Here is a 25,931-nt window from a genome sequence, read left to right on the forward strand (position 1 = left end):
CAACATCCTCCGTTATAGATAACTGGGTTTTACGTTCTTCTCTATGGGCCTTATGTCTTCTCTTTCTATGTGACGTAGAACTAGAACTACAACTCTCTTGACTAGGACTACCACCAGTATCACCTACGGGCTCCGACGAGGCTAACACACTTCCTACACCTATATATTCTGCCTTATAAGCTGTGAATAATTCATTAAAATCCTTTTTCACTTCATCTAACCAATTGTTTACCAATCTTTGTTTCATCCAAGGAATATCATGCACAATCAGGTCTTCTAGTATTACTTGCAGTCCACGTTATTTTTCTCTTGGGTCAAGAAGCACAACAATAAACAATAAAGGATTCATGTTCTTATGCTCACCCCAATACTTGTTGTATTTAAGTAACATCTTCTCACCCATATGTCTTAAGTGAGGATCATGATGAGCATTTTTCCATTCTTTTAACTCTCCACGTACATCACAAATTTCCCCCAAAAATGTATGCGAAGTGACATACGTAGAACCAGAAAACTCAACAGTGGCTTCAAAACATACCTGTAGAAACAGTTTTAATTGTTATAGAAACTTCATATACAGATCATATTAACTCGTAAGCAAAGACCAAAACATCTAGACACCTCAACAGTGGCTTCAAAAATGTTTACAGATGGCTAAATATTATGAACTAAGAAATATAAAAATGTTTACAGATGGCTAAATATTAACGAGTGCAAAATTTTGATCTTTGGCTTCATTTTGCCAAACGTGCTTAACGAGTGCTAAACATGAATCAATCTGGACACTTAAAGGTAACCTGGATTTGAATCCATTCATAATTGATCAGTTGAAAATATTATACCCCAGTATCATTTTTCTTTCCCAAGCGCAAAACGGTATACATGTAACAGTAGCAAATAGAAAGCGATGTTAAAATACTGAACTGTTAACAAATTATAGGGATCAAAGCCTACAACAGAAGGATTACTTCAACAACTTACTGGAGTTTTAAGTTGACAGGGGTAACTGAAAGTCAGTTCCATAACCACAAATAACAAGAAGATATGTACTACAGCATTACATGTATGAAAAGAGTAATCGAAGAACTCATGCTGATAATTAAAATAAGGAATATAATTAAAGTAATAATGTTTAGGGATTACTAAAGTAATAATGTTTTAAGATTACTAAAACTAATCAGTGGTGAAATGTGTTAGGCAATATCAAGTTTAGGGATATTAGATCAAATGGATATAATCATGCTGATAATTAAAGAGAATGAAATTTAAAATACCTGTAGAAACTGAACTACGACTCGAGCATTAGCCCAGTCATACTTTTCAGGAGCATGCACGCGAGGCTTTTTCTTCTTGGCTTTTCTTCGACCAGATAAGGGAACTTCATCAGCATCAGAATCAGAAGAACTGGATTACATTTCATCAAGAAAATCAGTATTGTCAATATCATCAACATTAACACCCATTACTGATTCATCGGGAATATCGAAGATAAACCTCTCACGAAATGATTTATCAGATCGTCCTAGCCTTATAAAGACTTTTTCGTATTTTTCTGCTGCATCCAACATCAAGTAAATGGAGTTCCATCTTGTTTTCACGTCTAACACTAATCCCTTTTTGTATTCCATTCTTTCAAGAAATAAGGCATCTAAGAATTTCTTCATTCTAGCAGGAGAGGCCGTGACGTATTTAACCACCGACCTGATTCTGCTCACTGAAGTATGATATTTCTTCAACCCATCCTTAACAACTAAAGCTAATACGTGGGCAGCACACCTTACATGTAAATGTTTACCTCCTACAATTGACGATCCCCAACTTACAACTTTCTCTTGGACATATTCAATTGCTTTTTTATTTGCAGATGCATTATCGAGCATGATGGTGAACACTCTCTCAAGACCCCACTCTATCAAACATTTCTCCAATGCTCTTCCAATATGCTCACCTCCATGACTAGTAATTTGACAGAAACATATTATTCTTTTGTGTAACTTCCAGTGGTCATCGATGAAGTGGGCAGTAACCACCATGAAGTTGTAGTTCTGAATGGATGTCCATGTATCGGTTGTGAGACAAACTCTAACCTTGTTCGACTTGAAATAGTTCACCAAATTATCTTTTTCACTCAAAAACAGTCCACAGATATCACGATAGACGGTCATCCGCGATGTAAGTTTGAACCTCGGCTCAAGATATCTACAAAATGCTATAAATCCTTCTCCTTCAACCATTCGGAAAGATTGTTCATCTGTGATAATGAACTTTATCAAGGCTCTCCTACATCCATCTTGACAGAACGTAACCCCAACTGTTTGCTGCTGATCTCCCAGATTGCTAGGCTGACCGAGAGAGTCCAACTGCGCAGCTTCTAGTGACTCCATATACTTCCGACACTTGGTCAAATGCCAGTTCAAATTTGATGTGCCATACTTCTTACCACCAACCCTATTTTTACCACCTTCACAGTAGTTACATTTCCCCCATTTAATACCTGCTTCATCAACACTCTTTTGGAAATGCTCCCACACCGAAGATGTTCTGTTCCGCTTCATACTTTCCCTGACCTCAGGTTGAGAAGATGGTGGAGGTGGAGGTGGCGGAGATATAACAACACTGACCCTTTGTTGCACAGATTGATATGAATCTTGAGAGGGAATATGAGGTCTCGTTGACATCAATTCTGTAATATCAACCATGCTTCCTCACTAGTCACTTCTGCAACCAGTAAAGAATACTGCAACCAGTAATGCTACTGCAACAGTTACTAAGCCTGAGAACAAAGTAGAACTTCTACTGTAGAAGAATACTGCATCTAGAGAAAAGGTTCCCAATACAAATAGAGGTTATAAGGCAAAGAACAAGTGATATGAATAGAAAGCAGAGGCTAAGTGTGAGAATTAATGTGAAACATTTCCCTGATGGGACATGTTGTTGCCTAGCATAAGTTATAACACCTACTACATGCAACATGTTCTTACAATATGATGTTAACAGATTATGAAAAGAGACGATCAATAAAGCATGTTATTTATCATGCTGCATAGGAAGTTGAAAAATAAGAAGCATGTTATTTGTCATGCTTCATTGTTTTGGCAATTCTTGCGTTGGTTGTGTTTTCAACTGCACTGGCACTGACAACCCATAAGAGTCTTATGATAAGACCATAAATAAAACTCAGGGAATGGTTTCAAGTATTAAGTAAATAAAATTTAGCAAGAGGCCTGTAGGAGGAATCAAACCAAGAGGCCTTTAGATACAATTACAGGAACTAAAGGTTGATGATATAGCACAAACTTGTAGCAGCATTTTGCGCAAAAATTTAAGATAAAATAAGCCTTCCGTCATTCAACTAATTGATGTTATAATCTTTATTTCTGTCTAACATGAGACACTCCTTCTTACTGTTTTCTTTGACAAACACAATCATCTAAAATTTGTAATTGTTTCATAGATCTGGGTGGACTGCACATTCATCTAACAAACTAAACCTCTAAATTAGAAGTTCTGAACAGCAATCTACCTAAATCTCATTCTATTCTATAAAACTCTATTAACAGCCACAAAGGATATCATTTAGTTTTACTACAGAATCCAAATTGTCTCAAACAAACTAAAACATCGAATCAAAAATCTACATATCTCGTCTATCACCTTAATTTTTTCTTCTAAGTGAATCAGTGAACGATTAACAATACAAGAAACACAATCATTAAAAAGAATTCTAAAAAAAACAACTAATTAATCATAAAATTTCCCCAAATTGACCAATCAGTTAACATGCATTTCCCCATCCCACGTTTGAGTGAATTTCTATGAGAAATTCATCAATCAGTTAACATGCATGTTAATTTCTCAGCTAAATTCCTAGATCTTATTACTCAACTGATTACTCATATGAATACGGAGATGATTACTCAGATCGAAACCCAAATCAAAACACAAATTGAAATCTATAAACACTTACATCTTCATATCGAAACCCTCAAAACCTCAAACTGCACTTGCATCTCGAAATCCTAAATTTTCTTCTGCAGAGATAAAGAAAGTGGATTGAGATGAGCAAAAAATAGATACAAACACATAAGACACAAATCGAACACATAAATCGCTTACATCTTCAGCTTCAGATCGAAACCCAGACTTCACTTCTTCTGCAGAAAATCACCACCACTTCGCTACTCCGAATGAAAACAGAGAAAAATGGTTCAAATGAAAAGCGATGAAATGGTTCCATAGAGAAAATCCATTTACTTTGTAATTTACCCCTATTATGTTTTAAAATAACAAAAAAATAGGCAGGAGGAGAAAACAATACAAGGGTTACTTTGTCTTTTCAGTATTAGACGGGTAGGCGGGTAGGGTAGGATAATTTCGAGCTTTATCCGTCACCCTACCCATCTAACGGCGGTTAAGAAAATATTTACCCGTTACCCTACCCGCCAAATAGTGGGTAGGATAGGATACGGTTAAAACACGGGCGGGTAGGGTAGGGTTGGCGGATATGGGTAGGGTATGTGCACCCCTACTTGTATCTCTCCAATGTTGTATGAAAACTCACCTTGATTCTCTTGTAAGAACATCATACATTCAATAGAAAGTGTTTGTGAAGATCATATTAATGTCAAAGTGGTGAATAATGTTATTAACGTTTGAGTTGATCCAAATGACTCAGGCTTTATGTTATTATCATTACAACGGGTGTAGTTATGGGATTTCTACAGTTTCATTTCAAAGTCAAAATTTAAATTCACCAAAAAATTGCAGCATTTGGGATTGTTTTACGAGCCTTTTAATGAAGCTAAATAGAGAGAGCCTCAAGGTGATAGAAATACTGTACATGAAGTTGAGACATATTTTGCAACGAGGCATATATAATTGACTTGATTTTGATGTCTAAATTATTTGTAAATAAAATCCCAAAGCAATGAGATTACCTCTACTAATTTAACGAAACTGTAAATTTTACACATTTATGTGGCAAGTGCCTGGCACACCTAGCCTCCTAAAAAGTTTCATTACCACTACCACCTTAATGCAAAAAAAACGCCTTCCTCTATAATAGATACATGATTAATTCCTCAACATACAAGGATCAACAAAAACTAGGTGGCCGGAAAATCTAACAAACCCGATACAATTCGATAATGTTGTCTCCTACAAGGACAGAGACTACAATTGTAGTCTGTAGAAGCGTCCGATAAATGCAGCGCAAAGCTGGTAGTAATCTTTCTTAACTTATGTAGCATACAAAAAGCTATATGCACAAAATATCTGAGGTGGCGCCTGTATCACTATCTGCGATAACAGTGATAGAAGGTCCCATGCAATACAAATACCAAGATATTCACAACTTTAATAGCTCAGCGAAAATAGAACATATCAGAATGTGAATATTGAATATATCAAACACGCGTTTGCCTTTCCTTTCATTGATTTGATAAAAATTGAACAACAGAAACCTATAAAAACGTATCAAGTTTCTGGCGAAGTCTGCTTCCAAACAGACAAAAGGTGCTCGAACGAAGTCTGCTTCCAAACAGGCAAAAGGTGCTCGAATGAAGTCTGCTACCGAAGAGGCAAAAGGTGCTCGAAGAAAATTGCAACGCTTGATTCCGAGGTAAAAAATGGAACCGAGGAGGGGATCCCACTGATCTCAATCTCATTGAAGCTCTTTGTTTTCCAATTATATGAGTGATAAGCAGTGTCAAATATTTTCCAATCAGCTGTTTTAACATAAGAGCTTAGGATTATTTGGTTTGTTCCTGGAATTGGATTTATACGAAATTCACTGTGATGTTCATCCAGAGTGTAAGGTAGCTCCATAGTTACTCGAGTCCAAGAACTTGTTGAGTGTTTCTTGTTTCTATCATCATCATCTAATAACCATAACTTAGGGATATCATTAGTATATCTAAGTTTGATTAGTAAACCTATCCAATTCTAAAAATTTAACATTATAAGAGACAAAAGTACTATCATAGTCAGGAGGCTGATCAAAGATGTAACTTGGGACCGTAATTGTTCTGAACTTCTCACTTCCAACATCAAATGCCACAATGATCTTTTGTCTATCCTTATCATTAGCATCACCTTCCGAAAGCAAATAAGTGCTATAATAGACAGTACCATTTATATAAACATTAAATCCATGCATTTGCAAATTATGTGGTGGTACCTCATCAATTTGTCTCCATTCATCGTCTCCCACAGTCAAGACCTCACAAACTGTACCCATATGCCAACCACCTTATGTTCCTTAGTGGCAGGATCATATCCCAATGTACAATTAGCATTTGGGGAACCCATATACCTTTTGTGACTTATGTTAGTTTTAACGCGTAACAATTTTGATTCAATCCATGGTGTAACTTCTCCGGTACTCGGGTTGCATATACAGACACCAGGGTCGTCTCTTGTATTGCTGAAGAAACCTATTAAACCATTTACAGGTTTCAACATCATATCATATTTAGTAAAGTCCATCTCTTGTATGGTGTTTAACGTTAAAGTTGATACACCTCCAACAGTGCCTCCAAGCAATATGTCAAACGTCATTAAATTATACTTCTTCTGATACTCAATTTGATTGGTGACGAAGAGACGAGGTCGTGATTTTGACCGCTCAAAATGCAGATTGATAAATGTTGTATCTTTTTGAATTAAGTGAAACCAATTCTTGCAAACACACTTAAATCTCAGTAGTGACTTCGGTGGGAGCCTGCTCAATATCTCAACAGTGACATGGTTATTCAGATTTAAAACCACACCACTATTCTTACTGCTAACGGTGTTTGATATAGCATTTACTTCATTGTGATCACAACAAACTTTACTTCTTTTCTTCGTCTTCTCCCGAGTCTCTCCCTCCATTTGCTTCCTTTTCTGGCCACGAGGTTTCAGTCCGGAACGAGAACCAAATTTTTTGGGTGTGTGGTTTAATACGTTATTATACTTAATATTAGCTTTCGCAACCCTGCTTTGTTGACGGCGATGATGCCGACCACCAGATAGTCGTGGTCCCTGTATGCCAATTCAGTTCACGATGAGACCAAAAAAAATTAAGAACCAAAATACTTTATTGCAAAAGAAACTTGTCCTGATATCAATTCTAAATACAAACTACTTGCAAAAGAAACTTGTCCTGATATCAATTCTAAATACAAACTACAAGATGTCAAACACACAACATATACGCAAGAAAAAAGAGAAAACAAAAAAAAGGAGATTTGAGAACACTTACGAAACCAAGCAGTGGAGAAAGAAACGCCATTCCAGTAAGGACCCTTATATTAATACCTATTGTCAAATCCGAATTTACGAATGACAAAGGGATGAGAGATCAATCAGTAAGGATCCTGACGTAGATACAGAGGCTAGGGTTTGGTGCACAGAGACGAAATTTACTTCAGCTGTATATGTCCCGGGGTTGTAGCGATGAGGTTTACTAACCGGACCTGTGAGGCTTGGACCGGGTTAGTCTTGAGTTTTGGTGTACCTAAATCGTTTAATCAACAATTTACAGATTTCGCCAATTTGGTGTCAACTATTTGTAGCTAGGGTTACAAGGAAACAAGAAATTATCCAAAGACAAGGTCCATAGAAGCTGCTGCCCACGCCAGAATTAAAGTCTTTGCCTCCAAACCCAAATCACTATGATGCGATTGCTTCTTTCTCTACATAATGTCCAGACTACAGCTGCTGGGATATTACGCATTCTCTTACCAAAATCAGAGTGAACCTCTAATCAATGGCGCAGTAAAACATCTATCTTAAATAGCCTTGTGTAGGTTGCCTTAACCATGCATATAATAGAGTTTCTCCACCGCATTCCATTACAAATTTTTTACAGAGATAGGCTACAAAAAATTCTTTGAGATAATAAAAAGAGCTAGAATACAAATTCTTCTTAGACAGTTCGCCAGAAGATAACAGATTAACACATTAATGAGAAGAAAAAGATTAGACTCATTGAATCATGATAATCTTACAGAAGTTTGGATGTCTATACAAATAAGCAAGAATTACAATCTTACAAAGTGAATACACAACAAAATATAAGATATTGAAATGGAAGAACAAAAATGAATCTTTTGCGATCACAAAACCGAACAACCTAAATGTGATCCATCTTCTCGTTCTCCTCCTCTTCTAAACTCTTAATCTTCCCTCTCCATCTACTTTTAATACATCTATATGTTAGACTTTGTGTTGGTTTAGTAGTAAAACATGCTCTCTGTCTTAATTAATCTGGATTAGCATTGATCCTCATCGGTGACTAATGATGTATTGTTTATCTTGTTTTTAAGATAAGGAATGGCATATTGGTTGATATCTTATACTATAGGACTGTTTTTCAACTTATGAATGGTAGGTTGATTGACACATGTTCTACTTAGCATGAGGTGGACTCCACTCTAGATCTTGTTTAAAAAGAAAACTTATGCCATCATTCAAGAACAAGAAAAGATAGAAGTGGAAGTCTGTCTAACTGCAAAAATAGCTAAGGTTTATAAGCATTCATCTCTACTGTTTTGCTATAATCAAAGGTATGTACTTAAACTTCCTATCTATTGACATGAAGATATAGAATATGTGATCCTAAAGCATCAAAAGAACAGTCTATCAGCAGGAAGTGTTAACTGTGTTTACAAACAGCTTGTTTATTGATACTAAGAAACTAGTAAGCATGATTAAGGAGATGGATTATAACATTGGTATCAGAGTTTAGGTGTAACATATTCTACATAACATGTTTTAGTAATTGAGTATTACGAAATGAAAACAATTCACATATTAGCTTGAACATGAATTTCCTAAGACCCAATCACTTAGTATGTGTGTTTTGTTGTTGTTACGTTAAAAGGCTGATCTGAAGAATTATTTGAAGCCTTGTAATAGTATTGGTGTGACTTTTATCGTTTCCATGTGTCGTCAAAGTGATACTTAGGGAGCTGATAAAAGCTACATATTTTCGTTATGAAAGGACTATGTAAAGTTGCGTTTCAGATGTTGTTCGTATGACGATACCCAAAGGTTAATCATACTTGGAACATCTGTAATGGAGAAAGATATTTTGTTTATACATAGTAAATGATAGATCTTTTCGACCCAAAGGTTCAAAAGTTCCGTTGAAGACTATGCATAGGCTGATTAGTCTTGTTTCTGTGTTCAAGACTTGGTATATTACAAGTTTACCCAAAGGTGAAGTTGTGTATATCAAGTCTGAAATCAGAATATTGTTATCATGAAGTTTCAATAAAAATTGTTAGTTATGATTTGTGCTAAATGAAGTTTCATGTGCTGGTGTTATATCATTCATACATGCATTTTTTCTGTTACAACAATGAATCCTGCACAAATTCAAGGTCTTTTGGATGGTATTGAGCCTCTTAGTGGTACAAATTACCAGAAATGGAAGTCACATCTGGATATAGTTCTCGGTTATTTGGATTATGATATTTCTCTAAGAGAACCTAAACCATACATGCTTGTCGACACTTCCACTAGAAATGAGAAACTAGATTTCCAAAAATGGGAAAAGGAAAACAGAATGAGTATTAGATTATCCGTAGTGCGATTCCAGATGCCATTAGAGGTGTAATTCCATTGAAAGATACGGCTAAAGAGATAATAGAGGTTATTCATCCACAGTTTCAGAGTTCAGCGAAGTCTATGATTGGTACTCATATGGGTCAGTTAACTTCTATGCGGTATAATGGTGAAGGAAGTATCCAGGATCATATACTTCAAATGGCAGATCTGATTTTCAAGCTACGTGGGCTGAATATGAATCTTTCAGATGATTTTCTTGTGCAACATGCGGTTAATTCACTTCTAAAGCAGTTTGATATTTTTAAAGTTAATTACAATACTAGCGACAGGAAATGGGATGTAAATGAGTTAATTGCTCGCTGTGTACAAGAAGAAGAAAGGAAGTGACGTGAAACAAATGAATATGCACATTTTACTACTGTTGGTCCCAACAAGAAGAGTTTCAAGAAAACAGGAAAGGGTAAGAAACCTCAAGAGCAGCAAAAGGAAACTCCGAAAGATGAATCTGAAACTAATAAGGAGAACAAGAAGTTTCCTTTTAAATGCCATTTATGTAAGAAGACATGGCACATGAAGAAGGTTTGCTTTAAGTATAAGAATTGGCTGAAATAGAAACAACAAGGTACTGATTTTCATATGATGTGTTTTGAGATTAATCTTGTTGATACTCCTTTCAATATTTGGTGGTTAGACACCGCAACAACCATTCATGCTGCTAATTCCTTGCAGGCATTCAAAAGCCAGAGGAAACTAAGTAAAGAAGAGCGGTGTTTACATATGACAAATGCTTAAGGAGTGGAAGTTAAAGCCATTGGGAATGTCCGACTAACGCTGGATGCTGGAAATTTTATGGATCTTTTTGATGTATTTTACGTACCTACTATAAGAAGATGTCTAATATCAGTTGGTAGGCTCGACTCTAAGGGCTTTTCTTTTTCTATCGGTGGTGGTTGTTTCAGTATGTTTCATAAATCTCAGCTGGTTGGTTTGGGGCCGAATATGGATAATATTTACAAGTTAATTCAGCGTTGTGTATGAATGTTGATACTTCTAAAGGCACCAAAAGAAACTTAAATTCAAATAATTCTTCCATGTTGTGGCATCAACGTTCGGGACATATATCTAAAGAACGAACGGAAATACTTAGAATGGAAAATATTCTTCCAAAGCTGGATTTTTCTGATTTTAGCACTTGTATCACTTGTATTAAAGGAGAACTTGTGAAAACTAGAAAGAAGACAGCAATACGAATTCAAGATTTACTTGAAATCGTACATACAGACATATGTGGTCCCTTTTCTATTCCTGCTAGAGGTGAGCAGCGATACTTCATTACATTTATAGACGATTATACTCGCTATGGGTACGTCTATCTCATTAAGGAAAGGTCTGATGTTCTTGAATCTTTCAAAACTTACAAGGCAGAAGTTGAAAATCAAACTGACAAGAAGCTTAAAGTGCTCAGATGTGACAGGGGAGGTGAATACTACGGAAAGGCAGACTCTTTTGGAGAATCTCATGGAAAATTACTGGGTTTTCTTCGAGAACATGAAATTGTGCCTCAATTCACCAATTTTGGATCACCGAGGCAAAATGGGGTAGCGGAACGGCGAAACAGAACCTACAAAGACATGGTTCGTACCATGTTATGCAATTCTACTCTATCTGAGTCCTTTTGGGGAGAATCCTTACGGACAGCAGCATACATACTGAATCTTGTTCCTACTAAAGCAGTACCAAAGACTCCTTATGAACTATGGACAGGTAGAAAGCATAGTATAAATCATTTTCATATTTGGGGTTGCGCAACGAAAGCTAGCGTATATAATCCTTATGAAAAATCTCTTGATTCTCGCACTACAAGTTTTTTTCTTTGTTAGTTACCCAAACAGATCAAAAGGATACAGGTTTTATTGTTCGTCCAGACCTTTCGAAATAGCAGAAACTAATAATGCTAAGTTTCTAGAGAATGATGAAATCAGTGGGAATGAAACTCGACAAGTTGTGTTTGAAGAAGAATATTATCTTGCAGATGTTGAAACTTCAGTTCAAAAGGAATCCACTATTGATGTTTCATAATCATCTAAAGCTGCAGAAAAGAATGAAATAGTTCTTCGCAGATCTGCTAGACCAAGAAAAACCGTCGTAAAACCCGAATTTAGTACTTTCATGGTAGAATCAGATGGAATTATTGATGATTTGTAAGAACCATTAACATATGAACAAGCAGTGAATGGAAATAATTCGTACTCGTGGCTTCCTGCCATAGATGAAGAATTAGAATCAATAGACAAGAATGGAGTATGGGATATGGTGGATCTGCCAGAAGGTGCAACAACAGTTGGATGTAAATAGATTTTCAAAATCAAACGTAATGCTGATGGGAGTATCGAAATATTGAAGGCGAGACTTGTTGCGAAGGGGTATACTCAATAACCAGGTGTTGCCTATGAAGAAACCTTTTCTCCCGTTTCCAAGAAAGATTCCTTTAGAGTTATTATGGCAATGGTAGCTCATTTCGATCTGGAATTATTTCAAATGGATGTGAAAACTGTTTTTTTGAATGGTGATCTAGATAATAAAATTTATATGGTACCACCGGAAGGTTTACCATCTAAAGATCACGAGGGAAAAGTCTGTTGCTTGAAGAAATCTATATATGGGCTGAAACAAGCTTCTGGGTAATGGTATATGAGATTTGATCAAGTAATATCCTCATTTGGTTTTGTTGAAAACCTGGCAGATAGACCTGAAAACTAGTGGGAGCAAGTTTATCTTTTTGATTCTCTATGTTGATGATATCTTTCTTGCTACTAATGATCTTCACATGTTGTATGATACAAGGAATTTTCTCTCGACTAACTTTCAGATGAAAGACTTAGGAGAAGCTTCTTATGTATTAGGTATAAAGATAAACCGTGACAGAAACAGGGGTTTGTTAGGTTTATCTCAAGAAGCCTACATCAATAAAATTCTCAAGAGGTTTGAAATGCCGAATTGTGCAGCCAATGAAGCTCCTATTATTAAAGGTGATCTAATTAACAAACTGCAGTGTCCAAAATCAGATTTTGAAAGGATCCTTGTTGATTCTAAACGGTATGCATCAGCAGTTGGTAGATTAATGTTCGCCATGATTTGCACTCGCCCAGATATATGCTTTGTGGTTGGTATGTTAGGACGCTACCAGCACAATCCAGGAGAACCTCATTGGAAGGCAGTAAATAAAGTATTACGATACTTGCAGCTAACAAAGCATTTTAAGCTTGTTTACCGAAGATCAAAAGAATTGGAAGTTGAGTGTTACTCTGATTCTGATTTTCTAGGTTCGGATAGTCTAAAATCCACATCAGGTTATGTTTTTATGTTCGCTCATGGTGTTATATCATGAAGAAGTGTGAAGCAATCAATTCAGGCTCAATCTACTATGGAAGCAGAATATATTGCTTGGTATGAAGCAAATACTCAAGTTGATTGGTTAAGAAACTTCATGAGAGTTCTTCTGGTTATAGATTCAATATCTAGACCTATGAAGTTCTATTATGACAGCCAAGCTGCAATAAGATTTGCTAAAGAAAATCAAGGAACGGGAAGAGTAAGACACAAAGATATGAAGTATTTTCGGGTTCAACGAAAAATCAAGGATCGAGAAATTTTTCTTTCTCACGTTTCATCTGAACGCATGCTTGCAGATCCTCTGACTAAAGGTTTAAGCCCTAAAGTGTTTAAAGAGCATGTTGCATCTATGGGTGTTGTTAATCTCTTTTCATTATAAAAACTGAAGTATGTATGTTTTTTTTGATTGCATATATAATCAAATCAACTTCATTTTACAATAAACTTATCTTATTTCACTGATGTTATTGTGTTTTATTGTTGTAGTTTTCTGATGACATTGGCAGATATCTATTGAGATCAAAAGAATGTTGTAGTCATCTGATTACATTGGCAGATCATAAGCATGATGTAGTCTCTTGAATGAGACATTGGCAAGCCCTTTTGAAATCATAAAGAAGTCTGTTCAATGAGGCATAAAGAGATTTCTTTTGGGATACTAATCTTAATGTACTTAATATGCCAGTAGAGATTAACTCGGGATTGATAGTCCGCCTAGTCTTCTGATAATGGAAATGATCTATGTATCTTTTAAATGGTATGTAGGCCATCATTGTCAAAATCTAGCGTATTATTGGTCTTGAGGATGAGGTTATACATGAAAGTTCACTCATTGTTTAAAACTATTGTTTTCTAAATTTGGTGGCCGCCTACAGTTTTGCAACTTGCTAATCCATGTTTAGTTTTGAAATGATTTTCTTAAGAAAAAAAGCCTAAAAGGTTTTATTGCTAACCAAAGTGGGAGATGTTAGACTTTGTGTTGGTTTAGCAGTAAAACATGCTTTGTGTCTTAATTAATCTGGATTAGCATTGATCCTAATCAGTGAGTAATGTTATGTATTGTTTATCTTTTTTTTGAGATAAGGAATGTCATATTGGTTGATATCTTATATTGTAGGACTGTTTTTCAACTTATGATGGTAGGTTGATTGACACATGTTCTACATAGCATGAGGTGGACTCCACTCTAGATCTTGTTTAAAAAGAAAACTTATGCCATCATTCAAGAACAAGAAAAGATAGAAGTGGAAGTCTGTCTAACTGCAAAAACAACTAAGGTTTATAAGCATTCATCTCTACTGTTTTGCTATAATCAAAAGTATGTACTTAAACTTCCTATATATTGACATGAAGATATAGAATATGTTTGCAGGAAGTGTTAAATATGTTTACAAACAACTTGTTTATAGCTAATAAGAAACTAGTAAGCATGATTAAGGAGCTGATTTCTAACACTATACCCAAAAACCTTTACAATAATTTCAGCGAGTCCGATTTTCTGATCTATTGGACAATATCATGAGAACAAGTCGAAACATAAGTGATTGAGGAGATAGTAAGGTTGAATACTTCCACATAAGCTTTTATGCATCTTGCTTTGATGTGGAACTATATTTTAGCAACTAACATGTACTATATGTAGAGCGTCGATAAGGGATGCATGCAACAAATTGTACTAGCTACTAGTTCAGTAGTCAAATGCAACATAGGAGTCGCAAAAACGAAGTGAAATATTAAGCTTATAGATTCCAGCTGCAGAAGATTCACTAATAAAATATATATTAAGTTTCATTAAGGAACTTTCAGTTTGCCATCAAGCACGCATGCTTTGAATAGTGGCCTGTAATAAAAATACTGATTGTGCATATATATTATTATATATATGTTTTAAAATAATTTTTTTATACATTTATATCAACAATTCGAGCGTGGTCCAATGGTTAAGCATTTTGGGCTTGGAGGGTGAGGTCTCAGGATCGAATCCCTCCCCTACTGATTGTGCATATATATTATTATATATATATAACATTAGTCCGGGAGCGGGGCTTTGGGGGCTTGGGAGGTCTCTCTTGAATTTGGAAAGTATTTTTGTTGTTTTTAAAAGATTTTTTCAAACCGTTTTTTTTGCTGCACTTAATTATGCATTAATTGCGCTAATTATGGCATGATTTATTTGCCCGTTTTTTTACTGTTTCGAATGGAATTTTAATTGCAGCAATTAATCCAATGTATTCTCCATTAATCTGCATCGACTGCCTGGTTATAAAAACAGTTTTGAGAACAGAAAGAAGATACAAGTTTTTAAACTATTGTTTTTCTGAGAATCAAGAGACCAAAAATACTGAGCAAGAATAGAGAGAGTAAAAGTGATTGATTTCTCATTGTGTGCTTGAGAGATCGAAAGAGAGTTTTTCTCGGTTGTTTTATCCTGGGGAGTTGTGACGGAAAAGAACTGCTTGCACAAAATTCAAGGCATAGCCATGAAACGTCCTAAAGAGAGCGACCTGGTCGTGACCCAACCGTCAATTTTTTGTGTCTTAATCTCTGTTTTGCAGGTGTGAAATCGGCAATTGTTCCAAAAATTTTAGGACGTATCTTTTTACCATGGAATCTGAAAAGAAAACAGTTGTTGATATCAACAAGCCGTTCAAGTTTGAAGGACTTCACTTCAGAAGATGGAAGCTAAAGTTGTTTTTCTACCTCAAACTGATGAAGTTGCACATGATGGTGACCTCCATCAAACCAGCTGATCCACAAGATGCAGAAGCTGCAGAAAACGCATCTTCAGCCGCAACAAGTGCAACTCTCAACCAACTGAAGAACCTGTTGTGACCCAAACTGTTAAGAAAAACAAAAGCCTATGAAAAATGGATTGATAATGACTTTGATTGTAAAAACTATATTCTAAATGCTTTGTTTGACGATCTATATGAATATTACTCCACATTTGATACTGCTAAAGATGTGTGGGATGCCTTACAGAAGAAATATGATACTGAGGAAGCCGGATCGAAGAAATATGTTGTAAGCCGCTACCTGAGATATCAAATGGTGGATGAAAAATCAGTCGTTGCTCAGGCTCATGAACTTCAGAATATAGATCATGAAATTATGACGGAAGGTATGAAAACTGATGAAAAATTTCAAGTATCTGTATTGATTGATAAATTACCCCCATCTTGGAAAGGTTTTCGTAATGCTTTGCGTCATAAAACTAAGGAATTTTCTCTTGAAAGTTTGATTGTTAAGCTCATGGTTGAAGAGGAAGCACGGAAACAAGATAGAAAGGAATAGATTCTTATCGTTTCCAATAATAAGAATCAGACTCAACCGAGTTTGAAACCTAAGAAAAAACCGAAGAAACCTGACCAGAACCAAAGGAAAGGAAAACCTATTCAAAACAAGAACCCACACCCATCAAGGAAATTTCAGAATTCTGATTCTGAGTATCTTTGTTATACCTGCGGTAAACCAAACCACATGGCTAGGGATTGCAGGAATAACAAAGGAAAGAATAACGCACAAGCTAATGCTGCTGAAAGCGTTATAATTGCCATGATTTCTGATCCAGATATTCACATGGTTGGTGGAACCGATGGGTGGTGGATAGACAGTGGTGCTTCGCGCCATTGTTGTTTTGATAGGTCCTTATTTAAGAGCTATGCAGAAATCAAGGATAAGAAAGTGTTGTTGGGAGACTCCCATACCACTATTGTGAAAGGTTCTGGTATGGTAGAACTGAAGTTTACCTCTGGGAAGACAATTATGCTGAAAGATGTCCTCCACACTCCATTAATGAGAAAGAATATTGTTTCCGGCTATCTTCTTAACAAGGATGGGCTGTATCAAACTATTGGATCTGATGTTTACACAATTACTAAAAACAGAGTGTTTGTAGGAAAAGGTTATGGTGCTGATGGAATGTTTAAGCTTAATATTGAAATGAATAAAATTGCATCTTCTTCTTATATGGTGTGTACTTTTAATGTTTGGCATGCTAGACTTTGTCATGTGAACAGTAGATCAGTAGATACCATGAGCAAGCAAGGTCTTATTCCAAAACTATCCATGCATGATTTTTAAAAATGTGAATCTTGTAGTCAAGCTAAGATAACCAAGAGTTCCCATAAATCTGTTATTAGAGAATCTGAACCATTGGAGTTAGTGCATTCTGATTTCTGTGAATATGAAGGTATATTCACTAGAAATGGAAAGAGATATGTCATGACTTTTATTGATGATTATTCTAATTATACATATGTCTACTTGCTAAGTCATAAGAATGAAGCTATTGAAAAATTTAAGGTTTTTATTGATGAAGTTGAAAATCAATTTGGTACGAACATTAAGAGATTTCATAGTGATAGAGGAACTGAATATGATTCTGAACCATTCACTGAAATTTATGAATCTTCTGGAATTATACATGAAAACACTGCTCTGTATAACCCTGAAATGAATGGAAAAGATGAAAGAAAGAATCGTACATTTACTACTCTTGTGACTGCATGTTTGTTGAGTTCTGGTGTTGCCCCTCATTGGTCGGGAGAAATTTTGTTGACTGTTTGCTATGTTTTGAATCGTGTGACAAATTCAAAAACTAAAATTTCACTCTATGAACTTTGGAAAAACAGAAAACCAAATGTATCTTATTTTAAAGTATGGGGTTGTTTGGCTTATGTTCGTATTCCTGATCCTAAAATATCAAAGCTAGCTAGTAAAGCTTACGAATGTGTTTTTGTTAGGTATGCTCAAAACAGTAAAGCTTATAGATTTTTTGATCTAAATAATAAAGTTATTATTGAATCTATTGATGCTGATGTCTTTGAAGATAAATTTCCTTTTAAATCTAGAAATAGTGGGGGTTCTCTACCTAGTAAAAGTTCTGAACTTAGAATAGAAGAAGCTAGAACTGCAGAGGCTGAAGTTGAACCCAAACGTATTAAAGGGCTAGGATTGTGACAGACTAAGGTTCTGACTTTGAAATTTATACCCTAGAGGAAGACCCTTCTAGTCTTCAAGAGGCACTTAATTCTCCTGAATCCGGTTTTTGTCAAGAAGCCATAGATAATGAAATGGACTCCTATAACCTTAATGGAACTTGGCACCTAGCATATTTACCCCTTGGTTGCAAAGCAATAGGTTGTAAATGGGTACTTAAAAGGAAGTTGAATCCTGATGATTCAGTAGACAAACACAAAGCTAGGTTGGTAGCTAAAGGATTTAGACAAAGAGAAGATGTAGATTTTTTTGATACTTACTCTCCCGTTACAAGATTGACTTCTATTCATGTTTTGATTGATGTTGTTGTTGTGCATAATCTTGTTGTTCATCAAATGGATGTTAAAACAACTTTTTTAAATGGTGAATTAGAAGAAGAAAATTACATGGAACAACCTGAAGGTTTTGTTGTTCCTGGCCAAGAACATAAAGGGTGTAAGTTAGATAAGTCATTGTATGGTTTGAAACAAGTTCCTAAGCAATGGCATGAAAAATTTGATAATTTGATGATTTCATATGGTTTCAGAATTAATGAAAGTGACAAATGCATATATTATAAGTTTGAAAACAATACATGCATCATGATTTGTTTATATGTGGATGATTTGATGATTTTTGGTTCAAACTTGTCTGTGGTTGAAGAAACTAAGTATATGCTTAAGTATAACTTTGAAATGAAAGATTTGGTTGAAGCTAGTGTAATTCTGGGAATTAAGATTACTAGAACTAATGATAGTATTTCTTTGGATCAGTCTCATTATATTGAAAAGATTTTAAAGAAGTACAACTATTTTGATTGTAAACCTGTGAGTACTCTTTTTGATGTTAGTTTTAAACTGTTTAAGAATACTGGTGATATCATTAGACAATCTTAATATGCTAGTATAATTGGTAGTCTTCGTTATGCAATTGATTGTAACAGACCAGACATTGCATATGCAGTGGGGGTTTTATGCAGGTTTACCAGTTGTCCTGGTTTGGAACACTGGAATGCAGTTGAGAGGGTTATGCGGTATCTTAAAAAGACCGTTAAACTAGGATTACACTATAAGAGATTTCCTGCAGTCCTTGAAGGATACAGCGATGCTGATTGGAACTCTCTTTCAGATGACTCCAAGGCCACTAGTGGATATTTGTTTAATATTGCTGGTGGCGTTATGTCTTGGAAGTCAAAGAAACAGACAATTCTGGCTCAATCTACGATGGAGTCTGAATTGATAGCACTAGCAGCAGCTAGTGAAGAAGCAGGATGGTTGAGAAACTTGCTTTCTCAAATTCATGTATGGGATAGACCGATACCAGCTATTATGATCCATTGTGATAGTACCACGGCTATTGCAAAAGTACATAACTGTTTTTATAATGGTAAGAATCGATAAATGCGTCGAAAGCACATCACAGCTAGAGAGTTTCTCACAACTAGTTCTGTACGTGTGGATCATGTTAGGTCGGAAGAGAACTTAGCTGATTCTTTGACGAAAGGATTAACTAGGGAAAAGGTATTATATACCTCTAAAGGCATGGGACTTTTTCCCACTAGAAGTTGAGTCATTTTGTGATGGATACCCACCTAGAAATAGGTTCAAAGGGAATAACGATTCACAAATGATATGGAGATAGAATCATGCACCTTTCCCATGGCATGATATCCTGAAGAGGGTTAAGGTTGAGTTTTTTAACTCTTAATGAAGTCTATAGCTCTGTGTAGAGTGGGTTACCAAGGTACAGTAGTACCTTTGATAGACTCACCTATGTGAATGAGAAAGTGTGGCCGCTTTCTATGAGAACATGGGCAGTTCTCTAGAACATTCATTGAAACTGGGATAAGCACATGGCCGTGATGTGCTGGCATTTAAGAATTTACTCTTAGTATAGTTGTGTGTGTGTGTTATGTAATTTGCTCTCTCCATAGATTTCAAAGACATGTGTTCACTCTGTGACAGAGTTCAGAGAATTTAATACTATGTAAAGGTTCAAAATCGAAAGATACCTTTGCTTATGCACATAACTATACGAATCTTGCTCAATGATTTTAAAAATATAAATGGGGGATTGTTGAGATATATGTGTAAGAATAATTCTTTTATACATTTATATCAACAATTCGAGCTTGGCCCAGTGGTTAAGAATTTTGGGCCTGGAGGGTTAGGTCTCAGGATTGAATCCCCCCCTCAACTGATTTTCCATATATATTATTATATGTATATAACATTAGTCCGGGAGAGGGGTCTTCGGAGGTCTCTTGAATTTGGAAAGTATTTTTTCTTTTTATAAAAGATTTTTTCAAACCGTTTTTTTTTACTACACTTAATTATGTTTTAATTGCGCTAATTATGGCATGATTTATTTGCCCGTTTTTTTACTGTTTCGAATGGAATTTTAATTGCAGCAAATAATCCAATGTATTCTCCATTAATCTGCATTGACTGCCTGGTTATAAAAACAGTTTTGAGAACAGAAAGAAGATACAAGTTTTTACACTATTGTTTTTCTGAGAATCAAGAGACCAAAAATACTGAGCAAGAATAGAGAGAGTAAAAGTAATCGATTTCTCATTGTGTGCTTGAGAGATCGAAAGAGATTTTTTCTCGGCTGTTTTATCCTGGGGCATTGTGACGGAAAAGAACTGCTTGCACAAAATTCAAGGTAGAGCCACGAAACGTCTTAAAGAGAGCGAACTGGTCGTGACTCAGCCGTCACTTTGTTTTGTGTCTTAATCTCTGTTTTGCAGGTGTGAAATCGGCAATTGTTCCAACAAGTTTAGGACGTATCTTTTTGCCATGGAATCTTAAAAGAAAACAGTTGCTGATATCAACAAGGCGTTCAAGTTTGAAGGACTTTACTTCAGAAGATGGAAGCTAAAGTTGTTTTTCTACCTCAAACTGATGAAGTTGCACATGATGGTGACCTCCATCAAACCAGCTGATCCACAAGATGCAGAAGCTGCAGAAAAAGCATCTCCAGCCGCAACAAGTGCAACTCTCAACCAACTCTTAATCAAGTGTTTTGTAATGACTTATATGAGGTATGTTTTGAAAACCCAGTTACGATTTGGTTTATTTTGTTCGATTTAAGTTTAATTTCTATCAAAAATTAGGGCTTTAGATGAAAATTGAAATTGAAATTTCTGGGTTTTTGTGAGTTACGGTTGATTTTAACTTAATTACGAACCGTAACTGGATATTTTTGATGTTGTTACGGTTGGTAATAGTTCAATTACCAACCGTATGTTCTTATATCTGATAATTTTCTTCAATTACGGTTGCTAACCATTTTAGTTTACGAACCGTAACTCAGTTACGGTTGGTATCGAGCATTTGGCTACGGACCGTAACTCAGTTATGGTTGGTATCGAGCATTTGGTTACCAGCCGTAACTGAGTTACGGTTGGTATCGAGCATTTAGTTACCAACCGTAACTAATTTTACGATTGGGTTTTCTTCAAATTTAACCAGTTACGGTTGGTAGTTCATCTTTTACGAACCGTAACTTCGATTTACGGTTGGTTATGAGCAAAATTACAACCGTAATTAGCTCTGAAAATGTAAAAGAATTGAATTTTTTACGTACTTTAGATAACTTTGAGGGACAAAAAGCTAGTTGGGACTAATTTAGAAGTATACCCGTTCATTTTCAGGTCATGGTTCTTCATTTTTTTGGTTAATTTCTTCAATTGATTGAGATTGACCTTCTCCTCTAAACTTTTTTTTTAACTCTAAAAATCTGATTTTGGTTTTGATTTTGAGTTAATATAAGTGAAATTAATCATTAACACTAAACTTGATTATCATCACTAAACTAGGTTATCAATTATGAGGATTAATTTATCATTTCCAGTATTTTTTTATAAGGGACACCTTGAATGATCATGTAATGACCCTTTTTGTTCTATTAGAATGCCGCCCCTCTAATAAATCATGCCGTCACTATAACGGGTTACTTTTATTTTTACTGCACAACTGAAGTTTTTCTCAGCTCAAACAAATTTAATGAGTGACTAAAACAAAACAAAAAAACTTATCCTGATTTCAATTTTTAAATACAAATTAAAAAGAAACAAAAAAGAAAAAGAATATTGAAAAAACTTACTGAACCAATTGGCGACAGAACGCCGTATTCTTGTTCTTCTACCACTTGCTCTATTGAGACGTAGAGCCAAAGGCCGCTAGGGTTTGGCCAAGAGAGACAAATCTGCAACCAAATTTACTTCAACTGATTGTATTTGTGAGCCGGCAGCATATATATGTCGTGCGGTTGTTGGGCTTACATGTACCGTGTGGGAACCTCGGAGGCTTGGGCCGGGTTACTCTTGATATGGGGGTACTTAAATCTTCCAAATCCACCAACTCAAGCCTACTGTTTCGTATGTGTATATTAATGCAGGGAAAATTAGGCTAAGGCCCCAAAAAAAAATTTATTCTTATTGTTAGGCCCAAGAATAATTTAAGTTCTATGACATCAATAATATACGAAATTTTGAAAAATGTCTGCATAAAGAGTTAAACATCCTAATTTTTCAGGGGTATAACTAGCAAACAAACTAGAATATAACATATCTAAAAAACCGTGCCTAAAATTTTACAAATTTTATATCGTTGGAAATCTTTTTAAGAGAGCTCCACAACGAGTACAAACAACAATATCAAAAAAAAATCATTAAAAAATAGGAGGTTATCATCATTTTAAGCAAAATTTTCGAAAACTTAATACATAACCATTATGCAGCCAGCAAAAAAAGATGCATAACACATTATGCAGACACAACAAAAAGATGCATAAAACGTTATGCAACCATATTTTGGTTCACGCATTTACTAATTTAGTTATGCAACCACTAAAACAATATATACGCCTACAAAAATAACATCTCAAAAACAAAAGATGCATAACGAATTATGCAATAATTTTCTCGACTACATAACAAGTTATGCATCTATTGTTTTGGTTAGTTTCAGTGCTTACAAAAAAAAGTCGATGCATAATGCGTTATGCAGCCGTAATTTTTGATGCATATCAAGTTATGCATCAATTTTTTTATTTCAGTGCTTACAAAAAAGTAGTTGTAGAATGCTTTATGCATCCATTTTCATGACTGCGTAACATGTTATGCAGATATTATTGCAGGAACATGATAAGTTATGCAGTCTTTTTTCTTTTTTTTTTCAATACTAAAAAAAAGTAGCTGCATAACGTGTTATGCAACCATTTTCTAGACTGCATCACATGTTATGCAACAACTTTTCTAAATGCATAACATGTTATGCAACCATTTTCTCGGTGCATAATAGGTTATGTAGTCACTTTTGTATCTGCATAACGGATTATGCAACAATTTCTTTAGACGCATAGAAGAATTATGATCTCTTGTATAAACCCCTAATATGATCGGTTATCACTACACTGACAATCGCAAAAAAATAAAATAATCATTATGCTAAAGAACTGCACACTTTTGTTCATGTTCTAGCATTAATCTGGAAGCCACACTTGATTTATATACTAAACAAACAAAACAAGTCGACTAAGTCATTACAGAACATGTTTCATGGGATTCCATATACTTCAATGCTGAATTACAATCATTCAATAGCGTACACATGCAGTCTCCTAAAGCTATAAAATATTCTTGTTAGGCATTGTTACGCATGCACAATACAATGCACAAACAAACCATTCAAAACAACTCTAGCCTATATCGTGATCCTAAGGTGCCGAGCGTAATAGCACCAGCCTTCAAGTAAAAACATTGCTTCTCCATAACAAAAATAAAATAGTATAAAGAGAAGAGATGCTTCACTGCCCCTTCCATCCCAGTAAGAATCACTCCCTCACAATTATATTCAATCCATTACCACCGACTCTGAAAAAAATTAAAAATTATTAGTCCAACATTAATAATAATTCACTGAATAAGACAGGAGGAATCAAAATCATTCGTAAGCTATGTTTTTTGTTCTCCACAAAATGATGTTTGTGGAAAACACTGCAGAAAGATAGACACAAAGGAACGAAAATGGAACAGTTCCAGGTTTAGTTTGACGAAAATTGTCGGTTTCTCCAATACTAATAATATTTTGGAAATGTGGATTACTAAGTTGTAACCACCATATTGTAAGCTTTGAATTTCATCCAAGACTCTTTGTAAATAGATTCTCTTTAAAACTTTATATAGATATGTGTGCAGTCTGTGTTGCAAGCAGTATGAAGTGAACTGGTTGTAAAATATAGGTGTACGTATATAGAGACTTAACAAGAACTGCTGAAAAAGGTCTACGCAGCATCAACTTAAATAGAATCCTAAAGAATCATTTATGTAGTCTCTTCAGTCATGTATTGATATTTGAACCGTACTTGCATTGCATATTGCATATCTAAAAAATGAAAAAACAAATATGTAAGCTACCGAAAATTTCAGATTTCCCGCCACTCAAGGTAAATTTTCTTTTTCGCTGACTATCACAGACAAAAGATAATCAAACGAAAAGTTAGATTGAAAATCTCAATATCTAAGTTTTTATGAGATTAAATATACAGGTTTGTAAATCTGGTTTGGCTAATAACAAATCTTTAATTGAAATTTGTTTTGATAGAAAATCAATTTTCGATGTAGAACAAGGTTTTTTTCTAAAATTAGTCTTCCAAATCACTAGGATCTCACTACTTCAAAAGCAAAATCAAGGAAAGAGAAGGGGATTCATCCTTTTAATGTCGATTGTTGATGTAACTTAATTTTGAGGCGTAAATCATATAAAAACCTCAACCCCAATTCGATACATCCATAAATCTAAAATTTACTTTTTTATCAAGAGCTCTAGATAAGAAACTTTACTAAATTCACATCTCTCCTCATTAATCCCTAATTACATCATCACTGATGAAGATTTTCATCTGATCTCTCCGATATATAGAAGTCTTCAATAATACGCTTGCGAATTCTTTCTGTATTTCACTACAGGTGAGAGGGAAGAAGAAGAATTGAATAGTAGTTCGGTTAAAACAAGGTGGCCAAAACATAATTTTATGTGGGCTTGAGGGAAATCTTTTGATAGAAAATGGGTGCGCCCATGAACTTTTGGGACGGTGGGTTTGACAATGAAAATAATTTGAAAAATGGTGTGGTCGTAGTTTTCACATTAATGTATTGGGAAAATCAGAGTTGACCACGTATCAATTTTTTTTAGAAGAACCCTTTTTTTTTGCGTAACTTATTTGTTCAGTTGTTTTGATCCCAAAATTTAAAGTGAAACAAAAAACACATAAACGCTAGCATTGAAAGGAATTTAGACAGTTCATACCACCTTACTCTGATCAGCAGTTTTCAGGTTCAATGTATGCATCATTCCCTCATACTCATATAAAATGAATTCTAGAGAACATGATAAAAACATTCCCGCAGGAAAACAATACATGCATGAATTTGGTTACGTTTATATAATATAACTCTTCAATTAGTGCTGATAGTGTCATGCACACCAATATTATACACACATATAAATAGTAACTTACACTTTCATCAATGATTATAGTTTGGGTTTTTAAACTGTGTACCATTTAGACATTATTATGTTCTTGTTTAGCTGTTCATATATACGATCGAGACATTGGTGAATACTTATAGGTTTGGAACAACCTTGAAGGCCATCATGTTGAGGAACCGAGTTTCAATGAAGTCTTATCATTAAAATTGCTTGGATAGTAAATCTCTAACTAGCATTTGAGATTTCTAACATTCTTTTATTTTCCCTTTCTATAATAAATACACAGTTTGATGCTACATTTAACAATATTTCCCACTGGTGAAAAATAAAAGGCCACAATTAAAAAAGCCGGAGAATTGTTTTTCTTAAGTTTCCTCCAAATCAACAAATAATTTTTCTTCGGTACCCGCTTACTTCAGCGTGTTAGATTTTTATTTAAATTACTCCAACAAACACTGCAAGCTTCATTTCATTCCAGGAACTATATATCTTCACCTGAATTAC

General features: G+C 35.1%; 1 protein-coding gene across 1 annotated transcript; it reads right to left on the reverse strand.

Annotated features, from left to right (window-relative positions):
* Window positions 1-5,568: 5,568 nt before the first annotated feature.
* Window positions 5,569-7,273, reverse strand: LOC113294027 (putative F-box protein At3g47150). Its single transcript, XM_026542455.1, has 4 exons — window positions 7,244-7,273; window positions 6,221-7,023; window positions 5,977-6,113; window positions 5,569-5,879 (listed from the first exon to the last, which is right to left on the reverse strand). Exons 1-4 carry the CDS (start codon window positions 7,271-7,273, stop codon window positions 5,569-5,571), a joined length of 1,281 nt encoding a protein of 426 aa, XP_026398240.1.
* Window positions 7,274-25,931: the final 18,658 nt, after the last annotated feature.

Source organism: Papaver somniferum, chromosome 7, assembly GCF_003573695.1.
Source record: "Papaver somniferum cultivar HN1 chromosome 7, ASM357369v1, whole genome shotgun sequence".
In the NCBI taxonomy this organism is placed as follows: domain Eukaryota; kingdom Viridiplantae; phylum Streptophyta; class Magnoliopsida; order Ranunculales; family Papaveraceae; genus Papaver; species Papaver somniferum.